The sequence below is a fragment of the Monodelphis domestica genome, chromosome 1 (assembly GCF_027887165.1).
Source record: "Monodelphis domestica isolate mMonDom1 chromosome 1, mMonDom1.pri, whole genome shotgun sequence".
NCBI lineage: Eukaryota > Metazoa > Chordata > Mammalia > Didelphimorphia > Didelphidae > Monodelphis > Monodelphis domestica.
In genome coordinates, this window is record NC_077227.1 from 110,646,686 (window position 1) to 110,666,822 (window position 20,137).

At 36.9% G+C, this 20,137-nt stretch overlaps 1 protein-coding gene across 2 annotated transcripts in view; it reads right to left on the reverse strand.

Moving 5' to 3' along the window:
* SORCS3 (sortilin related VPS10 domain containing receptor 3) overlaps positions 1 to 20,137 on the reverse strand; it is a 724,209-nt gene that overhangs the window by 144,195 nt on the left and 559,877 nt on the right. For both annotated transcript variants that reach the window (XM_007479197.2, XM_056804235.1), the window contains one exon: positions 1,935 to 2,024. In XM_007479197.2, the coding sequence (XP_007479259.2) occupies positions 1,935 to 2,024 (90 nt within the window). The remainder of the gene's footprint in view (positions 1 to 1,934; positions 2,025 to 20,137) is intronic.

The window sequence follows — 20,137 nt, forward strand, 5'->3', positions numbered from 1 at the left end:
GAAACTAAGATTCTAGACACTATAACATTATATTTTATTCTAATTTGTGTCTCTCCCTAGCTGCTAATGTTTATTGGGAAAATATTAGTTTGAAAATGTTAAATGGAAAAGGAAGCAGTGATCTGAAAGAATCATCAAGTCTCCATCAAAAACAGATCATGACAGACTGTATGATTTCCATATTTGACAGGGTTACCAAACTTATATAGTTGGCATAGATTTTTGCAAAACATGGGATAAATAACGTTGGGCTCCTTTTGTAGAAAATAGGGAAAGATGTGGACTAGATAATAGTAGAATTAAAAAGATTCAAAATTAGTAACATGGTTAGACTCAAAGAGTGTCTGGTATCAACTTGGCAAGAGTATTCCAGTGGTTTCCCCAGGGATCTCTGCTTGTCCTAGTAATTATTTACATTTTATCAATGACTCAGAAGTATGTGTATCAAACTAAAGATAACACAAAGCTGGGAGGGACATTTAATAAAATGGATGGCAGGTTCTAAATAGATTTTGAGATTTTGATAGAAGAATAATGGGTTGAATCAAATCTCTCTCTCTTTTTCTCTGTCTCTGTCTCTCTCTCTCTCTGTCTCTCTCTCTCTCTCTCTCTCTCTCTCTCTCTCTCTCTCTCTCTCTCTCTCTCTCTCTTTCTCTAATCTAAGCTTTTCAGACCACTCCTAGAATACATTACTAAGTGTTGGGTGCCATGGGATATGGATAAACTAAAGGGTATATAGATGAAGGCAACCAGAAGAACTTTTAGTCCAAGTCATATGAGATTAAAGGAACTAGATTTAATTAACCTTAAGTAGAAAAAACTCAGAGCAGATGTGACTGTTGTCTGCAAATACTAAAAAGGCTTTCATATGGGAAAAAAAAGTATTAGACTTGTTCTGTTTCTTCTCAGAGAGCAGAACTGGGAGAAAGGAATGGTAGTTTCAAAGAGGCATAGTTAGCCTTGTGATAAGCAAAACTTCCTTTAAATTAAATCTGTCCCAAAGTGTAATGGGTTCACCATATTGGAAGTCTTTGAGCAGAGACAGGGCAATTATTTATTGAATATATTGTGCCAAGTAGGGATTCTTTTGGGGGTATGTTTTGGACTAGGTGTCCACTGAGATTCCTTCCAACTCTACAATTCTGTGATTCTGAATGAAGTAAAAGGAGAAATCTATAATTATACAAAAAAGGGCAAAAACATGCTAGGACATTAGTATTCCAGTATTGGCAATGTAGTCAAATTTCAATTGCCCACACTCACAAGGGAAGGATAATCCAAAATACATTTATACTAGCTATGAAATGTTGCCAGAGAAACTGAAGCCCATCTCCACAAACCTAAACATAAGTACTCCTAGTTTGTTTTTTGTTTTGCCTGATTATGTGACATTATCAATGCTACCTGTCTGGGACCCAAATTTGGATTGGGGAAGAGGCTGTAGATTAGCCACAGACTGGATGAATGAGAACTGATTGTTAAAAAATTTTTAATTTAAATCCAATGACTTTTCCTCTAAGAGCTCCAAGCAATTTCATATAGACAATCTAATGCCTCCATCCCCAGAATATCCCATCTACATGTTGGAAAATTAAGGTCTAGATAGGTTAAATAAATTCCATAATTTTCATATTCATTGTTGAAGTAGGTGCCTTGAATGATGACTTCAAAGACAATATACTTCACACAAAGACAAGCTACAACTGCAAGCAAATCTGGCCAGTAATTAGTATTTATGCCATCAAGGGGCCCTCAAGGAAAATTAAAGGCCTTTGAGTGCTTGTGGATACTGAAAGGTAAAAATAAAGTCCCTGAAAAGAGAAATTCAAGCAGCCAAAACAAATTCCATGGGGACAAAATTCCCAATAGCTAAAGAGGGCAGCATCCTGGAAGCTATTTTGTTTCGGTTTTGGAGAGAAAGGGGTTTAACTCACTTTTGGCAGGGAATACTTGGGCAGCTTGATCTGGGCAAAGGGTTCTCTTCTATAGGACACATAGTAGCTGGCTCTTCCACTAGAGGTCACCTAGAGGAAAAAGCATGATAAGACATTCAATCAAATATTCAATATTTATTAAGTCCTTGCTGCTTTCTGAGTACTATGCTAGATATCAAGGAATACAAAAATAAAAATGAAATCATCCCTGCCCCTAAAGAGCTTATACTCTACAGGAAGAAACAACACATCTCTGTGTCAGTATGGATAAAATATATTCAGAATCATAGAATGTGAGAATGGTAAGCGATCTCAGCAGCCTTCTGGTCCAAATCATGAACTCAAGTACTCGTCAGTATAATATCTTTAACACTAAGTGGATCATCCAGTCTCTACCTGGAGACTTTCAAGAAGAAGAATTCATCCCACTTTTGGATAGTTTTTTTTTTTTTCCTTAGGAAGATTTTCATGAGATCAAGATTAAATTTCCTCCCTTGGAACTTCTATCCATTGTTTTCAGGTTGGAATGTTTGCTCTGTAACAAGAAAAGATCTAGTCCTTTCTAAAAATTACGTCTCTTGAAATACCTGCAGACAGCTATCTTCTGCCTTCCCCTTCCATACTAGTCCTGTCTTTTTGGGACTAATCATGTCCCAATTCCTTCCACTGGTCTATATGTGACAGACACTGAAGGCCCCTTACCCTGAGCCATCTGAGCTGACCCCTTTGGCCATCCTCTATCTTATCAATGTTTTTCCAAACTTGGAGTACCTAGAACCTAAGCCAATATTCTAGATAATAAGTGACTTGAGTATAACAGGGTGGAACTTTGACCTTCCTGTTACATCATACTGCTGATGTGTATTGCATTTACAGTCTACTAAATCCCTAGATCTCTTTCAAGACAAACTGCAATTGAACCATACCTTCCCAATATTATACTTATGAAGTGCTGGTTTGTTTTTCTTTTTTTTTGGACCAAGATTTTGCATGTATCTCTATTTTAAATTTCACCTTGTTAGATTCAGTTCAGTGCTCTAAGGCTATCAGGATTCTATCCTCTAGTATGTTAGCTATCCCATCTAGCTTTGAGTCAGCTACATATCTGACAAGTGTACTGTGTATACCTTATCCGAATCATTGATAAATATGTGAAACAGCACAGTTCCAAGCAAATCCGATAACTCTTTGAGTTACCATGCAACAATCCTCAATCTATTTACTGTCTCTCCTGGGTCCATAGCTATCTATATTTCCTACAAGAAAAATATGAGATCCATTATCACATGCTTCATGGATATCCAAGTAAACCTTATCCATAGCATTTCCTTTGTCTACTAGTTTAGCTGTCCAGTCAAAAAAGGCCATGAGATTAATCTGGTGTGACCAATTCTTGATGAAGCATTGTTGGTTCTTTGTATTTACTGCTTCTTTTCCTATAACCATCTTCTTTTTCTAACCTACCACCTCTTTAATGATCTATTAAATATTTCCCCTGCTCCATGAATGGAAGTTAAGCCCACTCAGCTGTAGTTTGCAAACTATTCAATTGCCTTTTTTTAAAAACAGGTACACTTGAGCTTCTACAATCTTGTAATCTCTGTTCCACTTTACAAAGTCTTTCAAATACTATTGACAAATGCTCTGTAATCACATTTGTCAATTCTCTTAGTAACAAAGTATATTCATATGGGGCAGGACAACTAGGTACCCATTGATTGTTTTATTTCTTATCTTGAGTATCATCTCCCTCTAATTTTTGTTCTGTCCTTTCAGTGAAAAGAAGCAGAATTGAGCAGCTCTGCCTTCTCTCTCCTAAGTTATCACTGTCTCATCCACACAAGCCAAAGTCCTGTTCCTCCACTGAATCTCCTGTTTTATTTTTTCACAATATTACTTTAAATTTTTGTTGTTCTTCTTGGTACCCCTCACCTGCCTCAACTCATGCTTAGCTTTAGCACTTGGACATTAATTTTACACTATTTTTTATAGCCACTGTCTGTTACCTAGCCCTCTCCCCATCTTCTTATGTTTTCTGTACACAATGCACACAAAGTAAATTAAATATTGGAACATAAAGAAATTTTGAGGAGGAACATTAATAGCCAGGGAGATTCAAAAATCCTCATGTAGGAGGTAACACTTGGGAAATGTTTGAAGATACTAGGAATTCTATAAGGCATGGGAGATAGCCTGTGTCAAGGCACAGTTATCGATGATCAATTCGGTGGCTATAAGAGCTATAAGGGAACTTAAGAATTAACTAGTCTTATCCCTTCCTTTTAATACCACCATGCAAACTGGAGCCCAGAGGATAAATGACAGCAATTGAGTGATAAAGATAATCTTTTTACTTCTCTCTACTGAATTTTTGAAACCTCTCAATAGTTATGAAGTATTCTAACTTCTCACATTTAGTCAGGTGTGGGATTGTGACTTCATTTTAGGTTTTAAGAAAAGTTTTGTTGGCTCTTTGCATTAAAATATTCAAGACATTCAGAGGGAGGACATCTGGATACAGTCTACACACACCCACCATTATCCTTTGGTCTTTGAAATGTATGTTACCCTTTTGATTGAGGAGTTATACTGTTGTTAGAAGAAGCAAATCCTTGCAAATGATATTATTTATATATTCTGGCAATTCCAAGCAGACTCTTTGAGGGTACTAATTACTCTGAACTTAAAATTACTCTGATTTGTGCAAAATGAGTCTATTTTCTATTTTCAGATGAAAGCATGAGCAATTATTTACAAAAAATAAAAAGGCAGTTTTATGATCACATTGTCTACTCAATTATGGGATGATATCCAACAGTGTTAAAGAAGAATCATTATTCTATCTATGATGTAGACCAATTGATCAAGCACATCTTTACTGAACATCTACTATGTACCCCTCATGGTGGGAGATACAAACATTTATGAGACATCCTCTTTTATTATGCCATAGTTTGTACTGCCCTTATTTGTGAATGTTGATTATCTCTCTTAAAAAGCTCTGAGTGCCTCAAAGGAGAGAATATGTATTATTTATCTTGTATCATCAACAGTACTGAGTATGGCAGATATTTAATAAATGTTTGTTGAGTTTTAATTTTCTACCACTCATCTGCATAAAGGGCCAACAGCAATGTTTGAAAGGTTTAGTTGATCATCATAAATAAAGGCTGAGTCCTTTCCTAGATCAACTTGCTTGGAACCAAGAACTGTCAGATAGAAGAGGCTGACTTCTCCCATCCACTGCCTAGAGATGACAAACTTCAGAATCCAGCCTCTGAGGAAATTGGAGAATTCTCTGCCAATCTTAGACCAAGTCACTGTCCACTCCGAAAGAATCCAAGTCCATTAAGTCTCCTGCTGAAAGGAGGGCTCTAACACTCTAAGCAGAAGCGAGCAGTAACACACAACCGATTCAAAAGCTAAAAGGTGGTAAGACTGCAGCTGCCAGGTGACCCATCCAGCTGCCACAGTATGGCCTATGAAGAGCCCGATGGCTCAGCAATCCAACTGTAGTCATTGTCAAGCAACCTGTTGTTTGTCAGACAGCAGACAACTCCAGAGAAGAGCAAGTTTTAAAGCCAAAAATCCTGCTACTAGCCTAGTAGAGAATTTGAGCTGAGACATGCCCTACAAAGATCCAGTTAAGCTGAGAAATAGTGGAAAGACTTCTCCATCACTGATGCCATCATATTCTGCAGGGAACTTCATAAGAATCCTCTAGAGTAAGAAATAATATTGAAGTCCTGTGACAGATTTGTAGGGAAATATTCTGTCATTATTGTTCTTCTTATGCCATTTTAATAAATGCCTTTTCTAAAAAGCTAATTGAACCAATTAGTTGATTGTTATGGGGAAGAGCTGTGGCAGCTCTTATGCTATTGTATTAGGAGGCTAACCACAAATAAGGATACCCCTATAACATTCAGAATGGTAGTAACCACCCTTCTAAGACCTATCCTGCCAGTGTCAGTGTAGTTTGGAGGAGAAAGGCCAAAGGAGTTGTTAAACATTATTTTCCCCTTGTAAAAATAATTTGGAAATGTATTGATGGGAAATAGAACAACTGAGTTTTATGTCTCACTCAGAAAAGAAGGGATATGTCCCCCAGAATATCTGTCCTCATCTCAAAAGAAAGGGTTTCCTCTGAGGAAAGGAAGGCTTAAATATTTTTTATTTGGTCAATTTAAAACATTATTCATTGGTTACAAAAATCATATTCTATTCCTCCCTCCCCTGCCCCCACCCTTCCCATAGCCAATGTACAATTCCACTGGTTATTACATGAGTTCTTGATCAGAAACCTATTTCCATGTTGTTGATGTCTGCACTAGGGTGTTCATTTAGGGTCTATATCCTCAATCATATCCCCTCGACCCATATAATCAAGCAGTTGTTTTTCTTCAGTGTTTCTATAGGGAGGCTTTTTTGATAGGATCATGGGAATAATAATCAGAAGCTAGGCAAGGGTGTGAGGAAGCCAACTGAAAAGCCTATGAAAGAAGTGTGGGGACAGGGTTCTCTAGACTCCCCTCTCCTCAAAAAGAAACATGCCTCCTCCAGGAAGATAGACTCTGGATTTTAACACACTGGGTAAAATCCCTATCTTACCCAAAAAGTGCCCAGTAAGTGGCACCAAGAGTATGTCCTTTTGGAGTTCAGAGGAAGAGAAGGATAGATGTTGAGACACTCCAACATCAGCTTTGCTTCTTTTGCTCCTTTGGGTTCCTCTGGCACTTATGTGGATACCCTTCAATTGGTGCTTAACAAAAATGGCCTTGAAATATTCATTATATTTTCATACGTGACTCCTATTTTCCCATTTCAACAAGCAGCTCTGGGAGGTCAAGGATCATATTTCATGCATCTGTCTCTCTGTTCCCGAGTGAACCCATCCCAAGGCAAGAAGGAAAATAAATGACTCAATAAATATTGGTTGATTGATAGTGTGACCTCATATAACTCTGAAAAGTCTTGGGGACTGTTTATGATTTTTAAACTTCATTATCCCAAAGGGTTATGACCAAGGTCAACTTGGTTTTCATTTAAATGTTGACTGATAATTTTTCTACCTATAGAATACACTGATTTCCCAAGCCATTATTTCTCTCTACTGAAATCAAAGCTCATTCTCTAGGGGTCATCCCAAAGGAAAAAATAATACGGAAGGAATTGGGGGTGTGTTTCTCCATGAAACTCCTGAATCAGCTCTCTGAGGGCAAAGAATTAAAATGTCCCCAGAATGTCTTTCATGCCCAAACTATTAAATCTACACTAACTAAATCCCTTTCTTTCACAGGTAACCACATAAAAGCAGTCCAAGCACCTTCCTAGAAGTTTAGTTTGATACCTTTGACACAATTGTTAAATTTCCTACCTACATTCCTTGATCCAAGGAAAACACGGTTTATATACCATGGTAGAACTATCAGCAAAGTTTAAATATAGGCTAACAAAGGCAGAAATATGTTCTTTACCAACAATAAAAAGTGAAATAAGATTATAAAAATAGAATTATCCAATGCTGTGGAAGAATTAGGGCAAAGTCCTCATAAGATTTCCAAGACAATTGTCATACTTCCTTATGAAAAGATGAATTCTTAGGAAAGAGTGAAAGGATGCCTACTCTAAGAACAAGTCTCTCTCTCTCTCTCTCTCTCTCTCTCTCTCTCTCTCTCTCTCTCTCTCTCTCTCTCTTTCTCTGCAGAGCCCTAGGAATGTGATCCAGTCCTGCAGATGGCTACTCTGTAGTCTATTATTCTGACTCAGAGGGAAATTAATATTCACAGGAGAAGATAACATGTCACATTCATGGAAAATAGCAGGACAACAATAGCCAAAAGGCTGATTGCATTTAAACACTAGCTCTGGTCCCCATCAAGGCTCCCTCTTATTCCTGGAAAGAGGCCAGTTTTCCAAACTATGCCTGAAACTGGCTTCTGTCCATTGCGACTGCCAAGAGGATGGAAAGTTTAATATCTCCATGGAAGGAAGTTAAATATCTCTATCAAAAATGGCTCAGTACTTCCTACCATGAGAAACAAGTATTAGAAAACTATACCTTTGGGTTTACCTCTTAAACAAGGAGGGAAGTAGTAGTCATCTTCCTTCTGGGGACCCCATCTATGAATGAGTTGGGTGAGTCCCAGGAAGCACTACATACATAATCCTTATCAGATTCCATCACCATTACATTCGAATTCACTAAGTCTCCACAGGAGTCTAGGGAAAACAATGTCAATAATACACTCTGGAACACAAGAGAATGGCTGCTCAGTTCAGTGAATGTGAAGATAAAAGACTGGAAAACTACAGTACAGGGATTTCAAGGGTCTTCTATTGTGGCTAGTATGCCATTGGTTCTCAAATGGTAGTCACTGCATTTTTCACCTGAAGTTAGTCATCAAAATAAAACAATGCCAAGGCATTTACTGCATCTTTTGGTATTATTGTGCATCTCTGGCAACTTCATTAGGAAGGAATAAAGTTTAGAGACTGTTAATCTATTTTGATGAACTTTTCCTTCTCCTAGAAGCAAACTCACTGTCACTGTAAATTCCAAAGATTATTACCACTTTTCCTTCCAGTGACACCTTTTATTTCATGTTTGATGAATGTCATCCAATTATTTGCTCTAGGCTCATCCGTCATGCTCAACACAGAATTAGCTGGGTCTTTCCCTTTGCTAATGACTGGCTCGTTAATCTGATTTTCTGGACTTCCATTTTACAGGTTTAATTGGGCTCCTGGCCAGTGAAAATGATTCCTTTGGACAAATGTATTCGCCATTAAACACATCTGTCTTTTATGACTAGTTCCCATTCTTGCAATGTCCAAATATAACCTGACACATTCTTTACTCCCTCTGCTTCTCATTCTATCCTAGAGTTGTTCATACAGATTAGGAAAATCATTTTCCCAAAGTGGAATTTAAGGACCTGGTGCAAACACCCAAACTTTTGGCTCAGAAACTGAACCACCTGAATCACCCTTAAAGAAAACAATAAATCACATCTATTGTAGCAAGAACCAATTAAGCATTTACCAAAGATATAAAGATCAGAATTATGAATGTGGGACACAAAGACAGAAATTTTTTTAAAAAGTCTTTAATCACAAGTAGCTTATATTCTGGCGAGGAGCCAAAATGTGTACATACTTAACTAACATACAAATGAAGCAGGCAAAAACAAAGTGATTGGAATATTTGAGGAGGAATAGAGAACATAAACAACTAGGGTAAAAAGAGAAGGTTTCAAAACAAAAGAGTTAACTAGATTTTCAGGGCATCTGAGTCAAGATCAGTTTCAAAGTAAATCTTGAAATTCAAAAGTAATACCTTTCCAACAGCATAATCTCAATATTTATTGCTTTTCCACTGTTGAAAATAGAGCTCATTACTACTAATTTCATGATTCTAATGTAAGACAATCTATGGCTCCCACCCCACCATCAAAGATAGGTCATCCAAAGGTAGCTATGTTTCTGCCTTCAGGACCAGATAGTCAAGATTACGCTGCCTCCCTTAGAAGATAATATTGGGCAACTGGTAAAGTGGATACTTGTCCATGAAGAACTGCAATGAGGACAGACTTGTTTCACACATGATGGCTCATGAGAAAAAGAGTCTAAAGCCTTATAGAACCTGTTCCAAGTAGATGTCCATGTCCAGTGGATTGTGAATAATTTCTCCAAGCAGAGTGAAATGATCTTTTTTGCTGGTATGCAGGAATGACTTCTCACACAATCTCTCTGTATTTTTTTTACCTTCCATTGAAATGGAAGGGAACAGCAATGCTATTATGTTGCACAATTAATTTTTCCAATTTCTTTGTTCATTAATTCTATTCATATTATTTAGAATGAATTCTAAAGGCATTAGGTTTCTCCTTCCCTCTATTTTCCCCACACCTATGCGGTTTCTTCCAGTATCTCATTTCTCTATAAAGAACAAGGAGCTAGCTCCCCAGATACCAAAACTAGGTCACAGTGGTTCATGAATTGCAAATAGGTCCCAAATACAATAGTGAATTAACACCAGAGTAAAGATGTCACCAAGGTAGTCCTTGGAATAGCCAGTGACAACTTTAGTCATTGTCTTCTTTGATTGGCTAAGGTACAATATTGTGTATCCCAAAAAAATCCCATTGTATCACATCTTCTCAAAGAGTAATATTTCCATCTGGCCTTATGAATGATTTTAAAATGTGTTTGTCAAATGGATACCTGCTCATTTGATGCCATGTAGGATATGGGGCATTGATATAATGTACAATTTTATCTGTCCATAAAATCTCTTTTCACACTCATGTCTATTCTGAGGATATCTGTAGTATTTAGCAACTGCCTGGTGGATACAATGGTCAGATAATGGATCACAGGATTATAGATTTAGAACTAGAAGAGGACCAAGAAGTCCCCATCCCCTCTTTTTCAAATGAGAAAACAAACTGAGTCTTCAAAAAGTTAGATGACTTACCCAGGGTCACACAAGTAGTAAGTTATAGAAATGGAAATTAAACTCAAATCCTGTGACCTAAAAATCAGCATTTTCCCCTTTGATCCCATGATGAAGCACAGTTTAGTTGAAAGAGCCTGATTTCAAAAATCAAAAGACCTTTACAGTCCTAGTTCTGCTAAAATGTAATTATGTGACCCTGGACAGGTCATTTCACCTCCTTAGGCATATTTCCTTATTTGTAAATTGCAGATAACAAAAAAAAAATCAGTATGGTGTAGTCAATATGATGCTGGACATTGAGTTAGGAAGACCTGGGTTTGAATAGTGACTGTCACAGAGACTCACTTCACTAGCTTTGTAACTCAGAGGAAGTCACTTAACTTCTTTAGGGATCAGTTTCCTTATCTGTATAATGTGGGGATTGGAATAAACACATTCACAACCTCAGTGTTATCCCCAAATCTTTACTACCTCTCACTTCCCCCATATCCAATCAACTGCCAAATCCAACCTCCTTAACATCTTTGACTCCTCTAACATTGCCACCATCTTGGTATCATACCCAGATTATTGCAATAGATTACTGCTGGTTGGCTTCCCTCACATCAATCTCTCCCCACTCCAGACCATCCTTCAATGTCCTATAAAAATGACCTTCCTGAAAGCATAGGCCTGACAATGTCAGTGCTTTGCTCAATAAACTCCAGTGGCTTCTTATCACCTCCAGGATCAAATAAAAAATCCTCTGTTTGGCATTCAAAGCCCTTCATAACCTAACTGCTTCTCTTAACCTTTCTAATCTTCTAACCTTAAAACACCTCTAATAGAAGTGCTGATCTAGTGACTCTAGCTTCATTACCACTCTTCAAACATAATACTCTGTCTTCAGAAAGTTTTATGGGGTGTTCTCCATGCCCCCTTTCTTTGTCTCTTCCTCTTCCTGGCTTCCCCAGCTTCTTTCAAATTTCAGCTAAAATTCCACCTTCTGAAAGAAGCTTTCCCAGTCCTTAATCTTAGTACCTTCTCTCTGAGATTATTTACAATTTTTCCTGCAGGTATCTTGTTACATGTAGATGTTTGAATGTAACTGTCTTCCCCATGAGACTGTGAATTGCTTGAGAGCTGGGGAATGTTAGGGGGTTTTGTTTGTTTGTTTGCATTTCTTTATATCAGCAGCACAACATGCCTGGTGCATTGTAATTTCTTAATAAATTACTTGCCTGACCTGTGTTTTCAGAGCAAATAAAAATCATATCTAATTTTTGAGATCTGAGAATAGATGGCATTTGGGGTAGATATGGAAGGGTTAGTTGCATTCTGACAAGGAGAAGCAGAATGCTAGAGGGTGACATTGTTGGGGGGGAGGAAACAGCATGAGCAAATTATCAAGGACATAGGTTTTTTTCAAATATTCATCTAAAACTTTTGTTATTTTACCAACAAAGAACCCTGAGATTTCTGATCCTACTCATTTTCTTCTCCCTATATACCAAGAGATGTTGCCAGCCAGACCATACATTCAGAAAAGAAGATATTCAATACTGCATTTCTTTCTAATAAGTGTACCTGTTATTTCACAGAAAAAGTAAAGATCAAAATAAACAAACAAAAAACACTTCAAGTGAATAATCCTAAACTATGTAAGAAATCAAAACAGCTTCTGAATTGAAAACAGAAACGTGGGCTGTATAATAGAATTTGATCCTAAATTTCTGTCCCAAGGCTGCAATATTATTAATGCTTTTTCTCTTCTTGCCATGGTTGCATCTATTAATTAATAAAAAAATTTAGTGAGTACCTACTATAGGGCAATAAACGTAGTGGAAAAATCACTAGGTTTAGTATTTTAAAACCTGGTTGGGTTTTCCTGGCTCTATGGGACTTGGGACAAGTTGTTGACAAAGTTTGAGCCTCAGTTTCTTTCTCTCTACAGTAAGAATGTTACTAGTGGTTCTACTTAGCTCACAGGGTTGTGTTGGGTAATATGGGGAACACAAAAATACTGAAAGACTGAGTTCCTGCTACCAAGTACCCATAATCTGGTTGGCTAATCAAGATAAATATAAGAAACCATAGAAAACAATAAAAGACAAATAATTAAGTACCAAACTCCACTAAAGTTATATATATATAAATGTTGTAAAACTTCACAGATCAGTGTTTCTAAAATTTCTTTCTTATTAGTTCCAATACTATAGTTGATTTTTGACTGTCACATTTTCTGAATCTTAATTTTTAAGTTTCTATTTAAAAAGAACAGTTCCCCTGGTTGATATAAATGCTTAATGAAAGAAGGCTCCTTTTGTAATAAGGCATTAAGTATTTAAAGGACAGGAAATCCAGGACTGTGTTCTAATTCTCCTATATCTATCATTAAGGATTTGGAGTTTCTGTGGCTCACTTTACTTAGCTTTTAAAAAAGGGGTTATCAGCCAGCCCACTCCTAGCTAATTGCTTTGTAGATTTTGCAGTTATAAATAATACACTGGTGCCTTTAAGGTAGGCACACAACAATTTTAATCAGTAATAATAGCCACTGGTCTCTAAGAAACCAAGTAGGATTTGACTTCAGAAAAAACCTGAAAAGACTTAAATGAACTAAGGCAAAGTGAAATGAACAGAACCAGGAGAACACTGTAAGCAGTAACAGAAACACTGTACAATGATCAGCTCTGAATGACTTAGCTATTCTTAGCAAAGCCATGATCCAAAACAACTCCAAAGGACTCAAGATGAAAAATCCTTCTCCAGAGAAAGAACTAATGGAGTCTGAATGCAGAACAAAGTATACAATTTATCATTTAATTTTCTTCAAAGATTTTTGTTGTTGTTATGTATCTTCTTCCACAATATGATTAATATGTTTTGCATGCCCATGCAAGTATAGCTTATATCAAACTTCTAAATCTTTCAGAGAAGGGGAAGGAGAGAGAGAAGAGAATTAGGGAGGGGGAAGGAGAGAGAGAGAGAAAGAAGGAAATTAGGAACTCAAAACTTTATAAAATGAATGTAAAAATTGTTTTACAAGTAATTGGACTAAAATACTATTGAAATCCAAAAATAATTAAAATAACAATAATAGAAGCTTTTAATTTGATAGGCAAAATTAGGTAGATGGAATCTTGTTAAAGAAAACTTAGAAATCTAAGAGTTTGAACATGAAATAACAAACTTTCTTCTACCAAAAACTATATAGTTATGTTTTCTGTTATCTAGCAGACTTATCTTCCATCTTCACAACTCCCTCCACCCCAAACACATGGGGAGTGATTATATATTACAATTAAATAATAAACAGAATAGCCTTCATTGAATCTGACTTTCTTTTATTCCAATCTGGAAGAAATAACCTCTCAGGGTATCTGAGGATTTAAAGATAGGTAGTAAAAATATAGAAGTTGATTCCAGAGAATTGAACAGATAGCCTTGGGTATTGTACACCATTTGAACTGTCTTCTGTGAAATTATCACTGAATGTTATTACAAGTTGTGGCTTTCTTGAAAAAAATCTTGAGGGAAGATGGAGATCTTACCCTCTCTCAAGGGTGATGAGACAAGTGAAGAAGATCACCATTGGCTATATTTTCACCTCTACCACAGACATACAAGATTAGATGAAAACAGAGTTCTCAGGATAAAATAGAGATTAAATTTAAAAGCACAAGAAGCACAGAGGAGAGGGAAGAGGGAAAAAGTCTATCAATTTTTTAGCAGCAGATGTTTAGCTTCCAGTTCTAAGTAGAATAACAGTTGGGGTAGTAAAGATAAAATTGTATCAGGAGAAAAGTAGAGTGGGAGGAAAGGAAAGAGTAAAAGAGGGAGGGAAGAAGGTTGGATTGGAAATTCCTGTCCATAAAATAGATCGTCTCTTTCAAAATCAGCTTTCATGAGGACTTTTGATTTTACCTCTTAGAGATTGGCAGCATTTCTAGAATAATTTATTCCTTGATAGCTCTTTCTTTTCCAAGCAGATCTGATATTCTAATACTCTAAGCTTCTTCACCATGAAAATGGGTATAATCAGACTCATCATTTCAAATATCCTCATTTTATTAATTTCACAATCATTTCTAATGTTTTATTGTCATTTGGCAGAGCAAACCAAGTGCTTGAACAGCTGTATGGTCCCATGGTGCTGTTCTTAGTGCCATTGATCACAAAGGTAAAAATCAATTCCAGTTAAGGAGGAAGAAGTTAAAAATAAATTGCATGGATTGATTTCTATTAAGACCTTTTGACTCCCAGTTTGGAAAGAAAAAAGAAAAAAAAGTTAACATGGTATCTTTGGCAGTCATAAAATTGCATAGTGTCACTTGGCCCGGAAGTAAAATCTGAGTACATTTTATATCCCTTTTTGATGATTCTGGAGCATTTTACCCGACACTGCTCTAAAAGAATAAACCTATCCTTAAATGGTTATAGCTCTAGACCTGGAAGGAATGAAGGAACTATTCTAGTTCAACCCCTTCATTTTAAAGATCAGGAAATGAGTTCTCAGGATTTTGTAATTTGACTAAGAACACACAGGTATTAAAGATCTCTGGAGGGACATGAATTTTTTTAGTTTATCACCATGCTCATACTTCGATATCTCCTACAATTTGAGGTCCTCTCTTTAGTCAAAGAGTCTGTAGTAAAGTACACTGGTAAGAGTGCGTGTTGCATTTACAGCCAGTAGAAGTGGGTTCAAATCAGAGCAATGCTACTTACTATCTGTGCAACCTTGGCCAAATTCTGTCTTCTCAGGGGTTCCCCATAAGTAAAGCAAATTGGTTAGAATAAAAGTATTCTAAGCTCTCAATCCTCTAATTTTATGGGTTCCTAATTTCAAAAACCCATCTACTTTCTCCTACTGGTCCTGGGGCTCAACCTCTCAAAAGAATTCTGTCCTTCTCTTTCATTCTCATTCTCATATTTTCCATGATATAATTTCTTTAAGGTGAGTTTAAGCCTTATCTTCTCCACGAAGCCTACACTTAATCTCCCTCTTCTCCAAATACCTGTAGCACTCACAGCCAGCATTAAATACTATGTCATGCTTTGATCTTTAATCCTGACTATCCAACTACATTGTGAACTCCTGCAAGGTAGGAGTCCTGTCTTACAGTTCCCTACCTCTGCCCATCTTCAGAACACACATAGAGTAAGCAGTAACTAAATAAATACTTTCTGAGTAACTGATCACACTGTCTTTGATAGGATTAGGAAAGCATCCATTCTGGCTCCCCATAAAGCCCTTTCGGCAAATGAGAAAATGTCTGTTTCTCCCATCCGCTAAGTCCCTGGATTTAAGGCAGGGGGCATTTTCAGATGCCATAAAACACTAAAAATAGAAGTTATATTCAAATCAATATAGTAACAAAGAGACTTAATTTTCTAGTTATCAGCAGAAAACTGGGACATTCTCTCTTATCAGAAGCTCTCCTTTTCCAACAGCATGATTATCTCTAATAAGAACAGCAAATCACTGGGGACACTGTCTTCTTCCAGGGAGTTTCAAGGACTTGCTGGGATGTGGCAGATGAATGGTGATGGGCAGCCTACCCACGACTTATAGCATCCCTTAATTCAGAAAATGAGTCTAAAAGAGAGTACAGCCTTCTCTGGAATAAGTTAAAGAAACTGGATGACAGAGGACAACAGAAACAGTGGGAGTGGGGAAGGTCTAGAGGTCTTGAGAAGAGCAGAGTCCTGGATGGTAATAATGTCTATCCAGAGAACATCACTATGTGCTACCAGTCATTTGGATCTCAGGAGGCAGTTACCTGAGAGGTGCCTCTAAATGAATCCAAGGAACAGGAGCTCTGGCCTCCATTTTTATGATAGTGGAACAATGGTCATTTATGTCCTCCTCTGGTTAGTGATGCAGAAAATTCCTGATCTAAAGTGGATTTGGAACAGATATGAAACAGCACACTAGATGGTGAAAAGAAGTAGCAATTAAGGCTTTCTGCAGTCATTTTAACTAACCCACTGGCAAAACATCTGTCCACCTCTGCAGCTGCTTGGAAACATCAGCTTTGCCTGGCTAGTCTGAGAAAGAGGTAATTGTTCTCCTCGGTGAATCTTTGAAGACAGTCCCATTCCAATCTGCTTTAGACTTTATACTTTTTGTATGAAAGAGGAAGGGCTCTGTGAGGTGTTCAGAGAAGACTAGCACCTCTAGTATGAGGGTTTGCTGAGTTCTCTTCAGGGAATCTACCTTTGTAGCTACAGGAAGTGGTAGCATGGGCAGTGGCCAAACACTGGGAAGTTCATCTTGGCAGATTGAGGGTAACTGATAGGCCTCAAACTTATTGATGAATTAGGGGAATATCCACTCCAAGCCAACTTCCCTTACATTGAATGGGCAGATGAGAATAATTTGTTCCAAAGGGCAAGAAGGCAGACAAAGCAGGTGTTGTGTTGTAGTTGGAGCTTAGTTAGACAAACAAGACCACATCATCTACTATATCTTGAGGCATGACCAATCACCTGACTTTTGTCTTGCCCCTGGGCTTCAATGACTCTGGAAGAGAGTGTAACTGATGATTCTGAAATTATTTTTTTAAATTTAATTTTATTAAGAAAAAATTTTCCTTGGTTACATGATTCATGTTCTTTCCCTCCCCTCTTCCCATCCCCCTCTCATAGCCAATGCACAGTTCCACTGGGTTTGATGGTACATTTCTATCTCACTTAAATCCAAATTATGTATAAGTCAAGACATCATCACCCTGTGATGTCATTGGCCCTCTTGAAAAAGGAAGGATGAACAAAAATAATAAAGGGTTGAGGAAGTGGAGAGAAAAACTTGTGGAAACTAGTCAGAAGTCTGTAGAGAAAGATTTTATTTTTGAAGACTAGGAAGAAACTCTAAAAACCCAATTTAACTATCCCTAGGAAAGGCTGTAATTAGCCAAGAACAGTGGTAACTTGATGGAGTCACAAAGAAAGCAACTCTTCTCAGTTCATAGGTAACTTAGAATTGGAAGTACTTTCTCTTACCTACTTTGGATTTTTCCAGCTCTAATATAAGTCTATTTCTCTAGGTTTGGTCTTAGTGATGATTAAGAATCATAGTATCACCTTGCTCCAAAATTACTTTCTTACACTTTGAGATTCTTTTTTTTATTGTTGCTCAAAACCTGTGATTTCATTGTGTAGGAAACTCCTCTCACTCAAGCAGATTATCAACTGGTCTATCATTTATAGATTTTCCTGTCAGTGAGAGCTTAAGTGACTTGTTAATGGATGGATACATTACTAGTACAACTCAGATTAAGGTCAACTCTCTATCCATGATGCCACTTTGCCTTTTCCAAGGTAATTACTGAGAAGTTTTCCTTTCCTCCTTTATTTCAATACCAACAACTTATACTCCTGGTACTCATATCCTAACTATCTTCTTCATCCATAAAATATCTAACCATTCCTTGAGGCCCATCTCATTCAATCTATCAATAAACATTTATTAACCACATACTGTGTGATAAGCATTGTGCTAAGTACTGGTGATAAAAATAAAAAAAATGAAAAAAACCTCTGCCCTCAAGGAGCTTCTGTTCTGTTAAAGGAGAAAAAAATGTATATATACATATACAATTAATCAAAAAGTTGTTTGGGGACAGAGGAAGGGTAGATGAACAAGGGGTAGAGTAAGGAAAAGCTTCCTATAGAAGTCAATGATTATGGACTTGAAGGAAGGATTCTAAGAAGGGGAGGAAGCATCCCAAGTCTAAGGAAGGCAAGTGCAAAAGCCCAGAAATGGAAGATGGAATATCTTATATAAGAAGTAGTAAGAATGTCAGGCTTGTTGGATGACAAGAATGCATGAGGAAGATATCAAGGCATACTGAGGCCAGGTAATAAAGGGTTCTAAAAACAAGCAGAAGATCTTACATTGGATCCCAGTGTACTGAAAACACAAATAGAGTTTATGTCATAAACTTCTAACTTCATAAACTTTGTGAAATGGGAAAATGAAATGGTCAGATACACACCTTAAGAAAATTTACTTTAACAATTATATGGAAGAAGGATTAGAAAGGGGATAGTCCTGAGGTAGAAAGACCAATTAATAGCTCATTTCTATAATATAAGTGGGTGGGAAGGGACAACTAAAGCTATGGCTTTGTGACTAGTGAGAAGTAGAGAGATATAGAGATATCATGGAGGGATGGGCAACTAATTAGGTATTATGTGGGATATGGGAGAGTGAGAAGTCAAAGATGATGCTTACGTTGTACATTTGAAAAATTTAAAGGGAAACAGTTCCTTTGATAATAATTAAGAAGTTTTGAAGGAACTGTTACCCTTCAAGTTCCTCAGATTCACAGCCTCAGCATGAGTTCTGTTTCAAATATGTCAAATATGTGATGTCTTTGAGAAATATGAGATATCCAATTTGAAATGTCTAGTCAGCAGGAGGTAATTAGGGATTGGAGCTCAAGAGATAGACTGGGGCTAGTTATATGGATCTGATTGTCATCAACATAGTGATAATAATTAAACCCATAGAGTTGATGAAGTTACCAAAAGGGAGTATAGAGAAGATCACTGAACTTTGGAGTATAACCACAGTTAGAGGAAATGACTGAGAAAGAGTAGTCAGATAAATATAATGAAAACCAGGAGGCAGAGATGAGTGTATCAGTGTCAAATGCTGCCAAGAAGTCAAGAAGGGTGAAATTATAGAAAATATTACTAGTTTTGGCAATTAAGAGATTCTTGGGAACATCATGAAAAGAGTGAGAAGAAAAAGAAGAAGGAATGATGAGTACAGATAGTTTTCTTTTTGAGTTTGAAAGATCAAAAAAAGGATAGGAAAATAAGCTTGAGTAAGTTAGAAAACAATTGAAGTTGTATGAGATAAATCCATCTTGTATCAAATAAATCTTTAATTGCTTTTTATCAAATGAAATGTTATTTGTAAATCACTTTGCACAGTGTCTGGTACTTAATAAATTTGTATTCTCTAATTCCCTTTTTCCCTTTCCATAACATGGAGGTGAAGGAAGAAATAATGGAGTCAATGTTTGCCTTCTTCCACTCTTCCTGTCTTATGGACCTTGAATCATCTCTGATGGACTCTTCCATTTTCACAACACTGTTGGGCAACTTTTTAACTTAGTGACATGGCACAAGAAAATTAACATCATCATAATAGTGATAGTGGTAGTAGGGATAAATAGGCAGTAGGATAATTTCCCTTTCCATTTTCCACAAAACAAACCTAATGTGTGCAATATCTTCCAAAGTAACAAGGAGAAAGAAAAGGAGGAGAAAGAGAAAGAAGACAAGAATAAGACAAAGAACATGTTGATGATCTAAGATTATTATTATTATTATTATCTAAGACTATTATCCTGAGGTTTTTAAAAGGAGAAAGAGAATGGGCTAGTGTAACAATGGAGAAAGGTAGAATTTTCAGTCTCATAACTGAGGTGCAAGAGAAGAAGAGAATGCAAATATGGAAGAAAAAGTATAAGGAATGGGCATCAGATGGACTTCACTATTATCTCAAATGGATTTAAAAGTTATTCTCTCTCTCTCTCTCTCTCTCTCTCTCTCTCTCTCTCTCTCTCTCTCTCTCTCTCTCTCTCTCTCAGTTACAAGAAGAACTTGTAACTGAAACAAATTCTTCTTCCTGAGGGAAAAAGGAAAAAAAAAGCTAAAACCTCAGGATGTAAATTGAGGGAATACTTAGCTTATAAACATTAAGTGCCTATTTATCTGCCAGGCATTGTTCTAAGCACTGAAG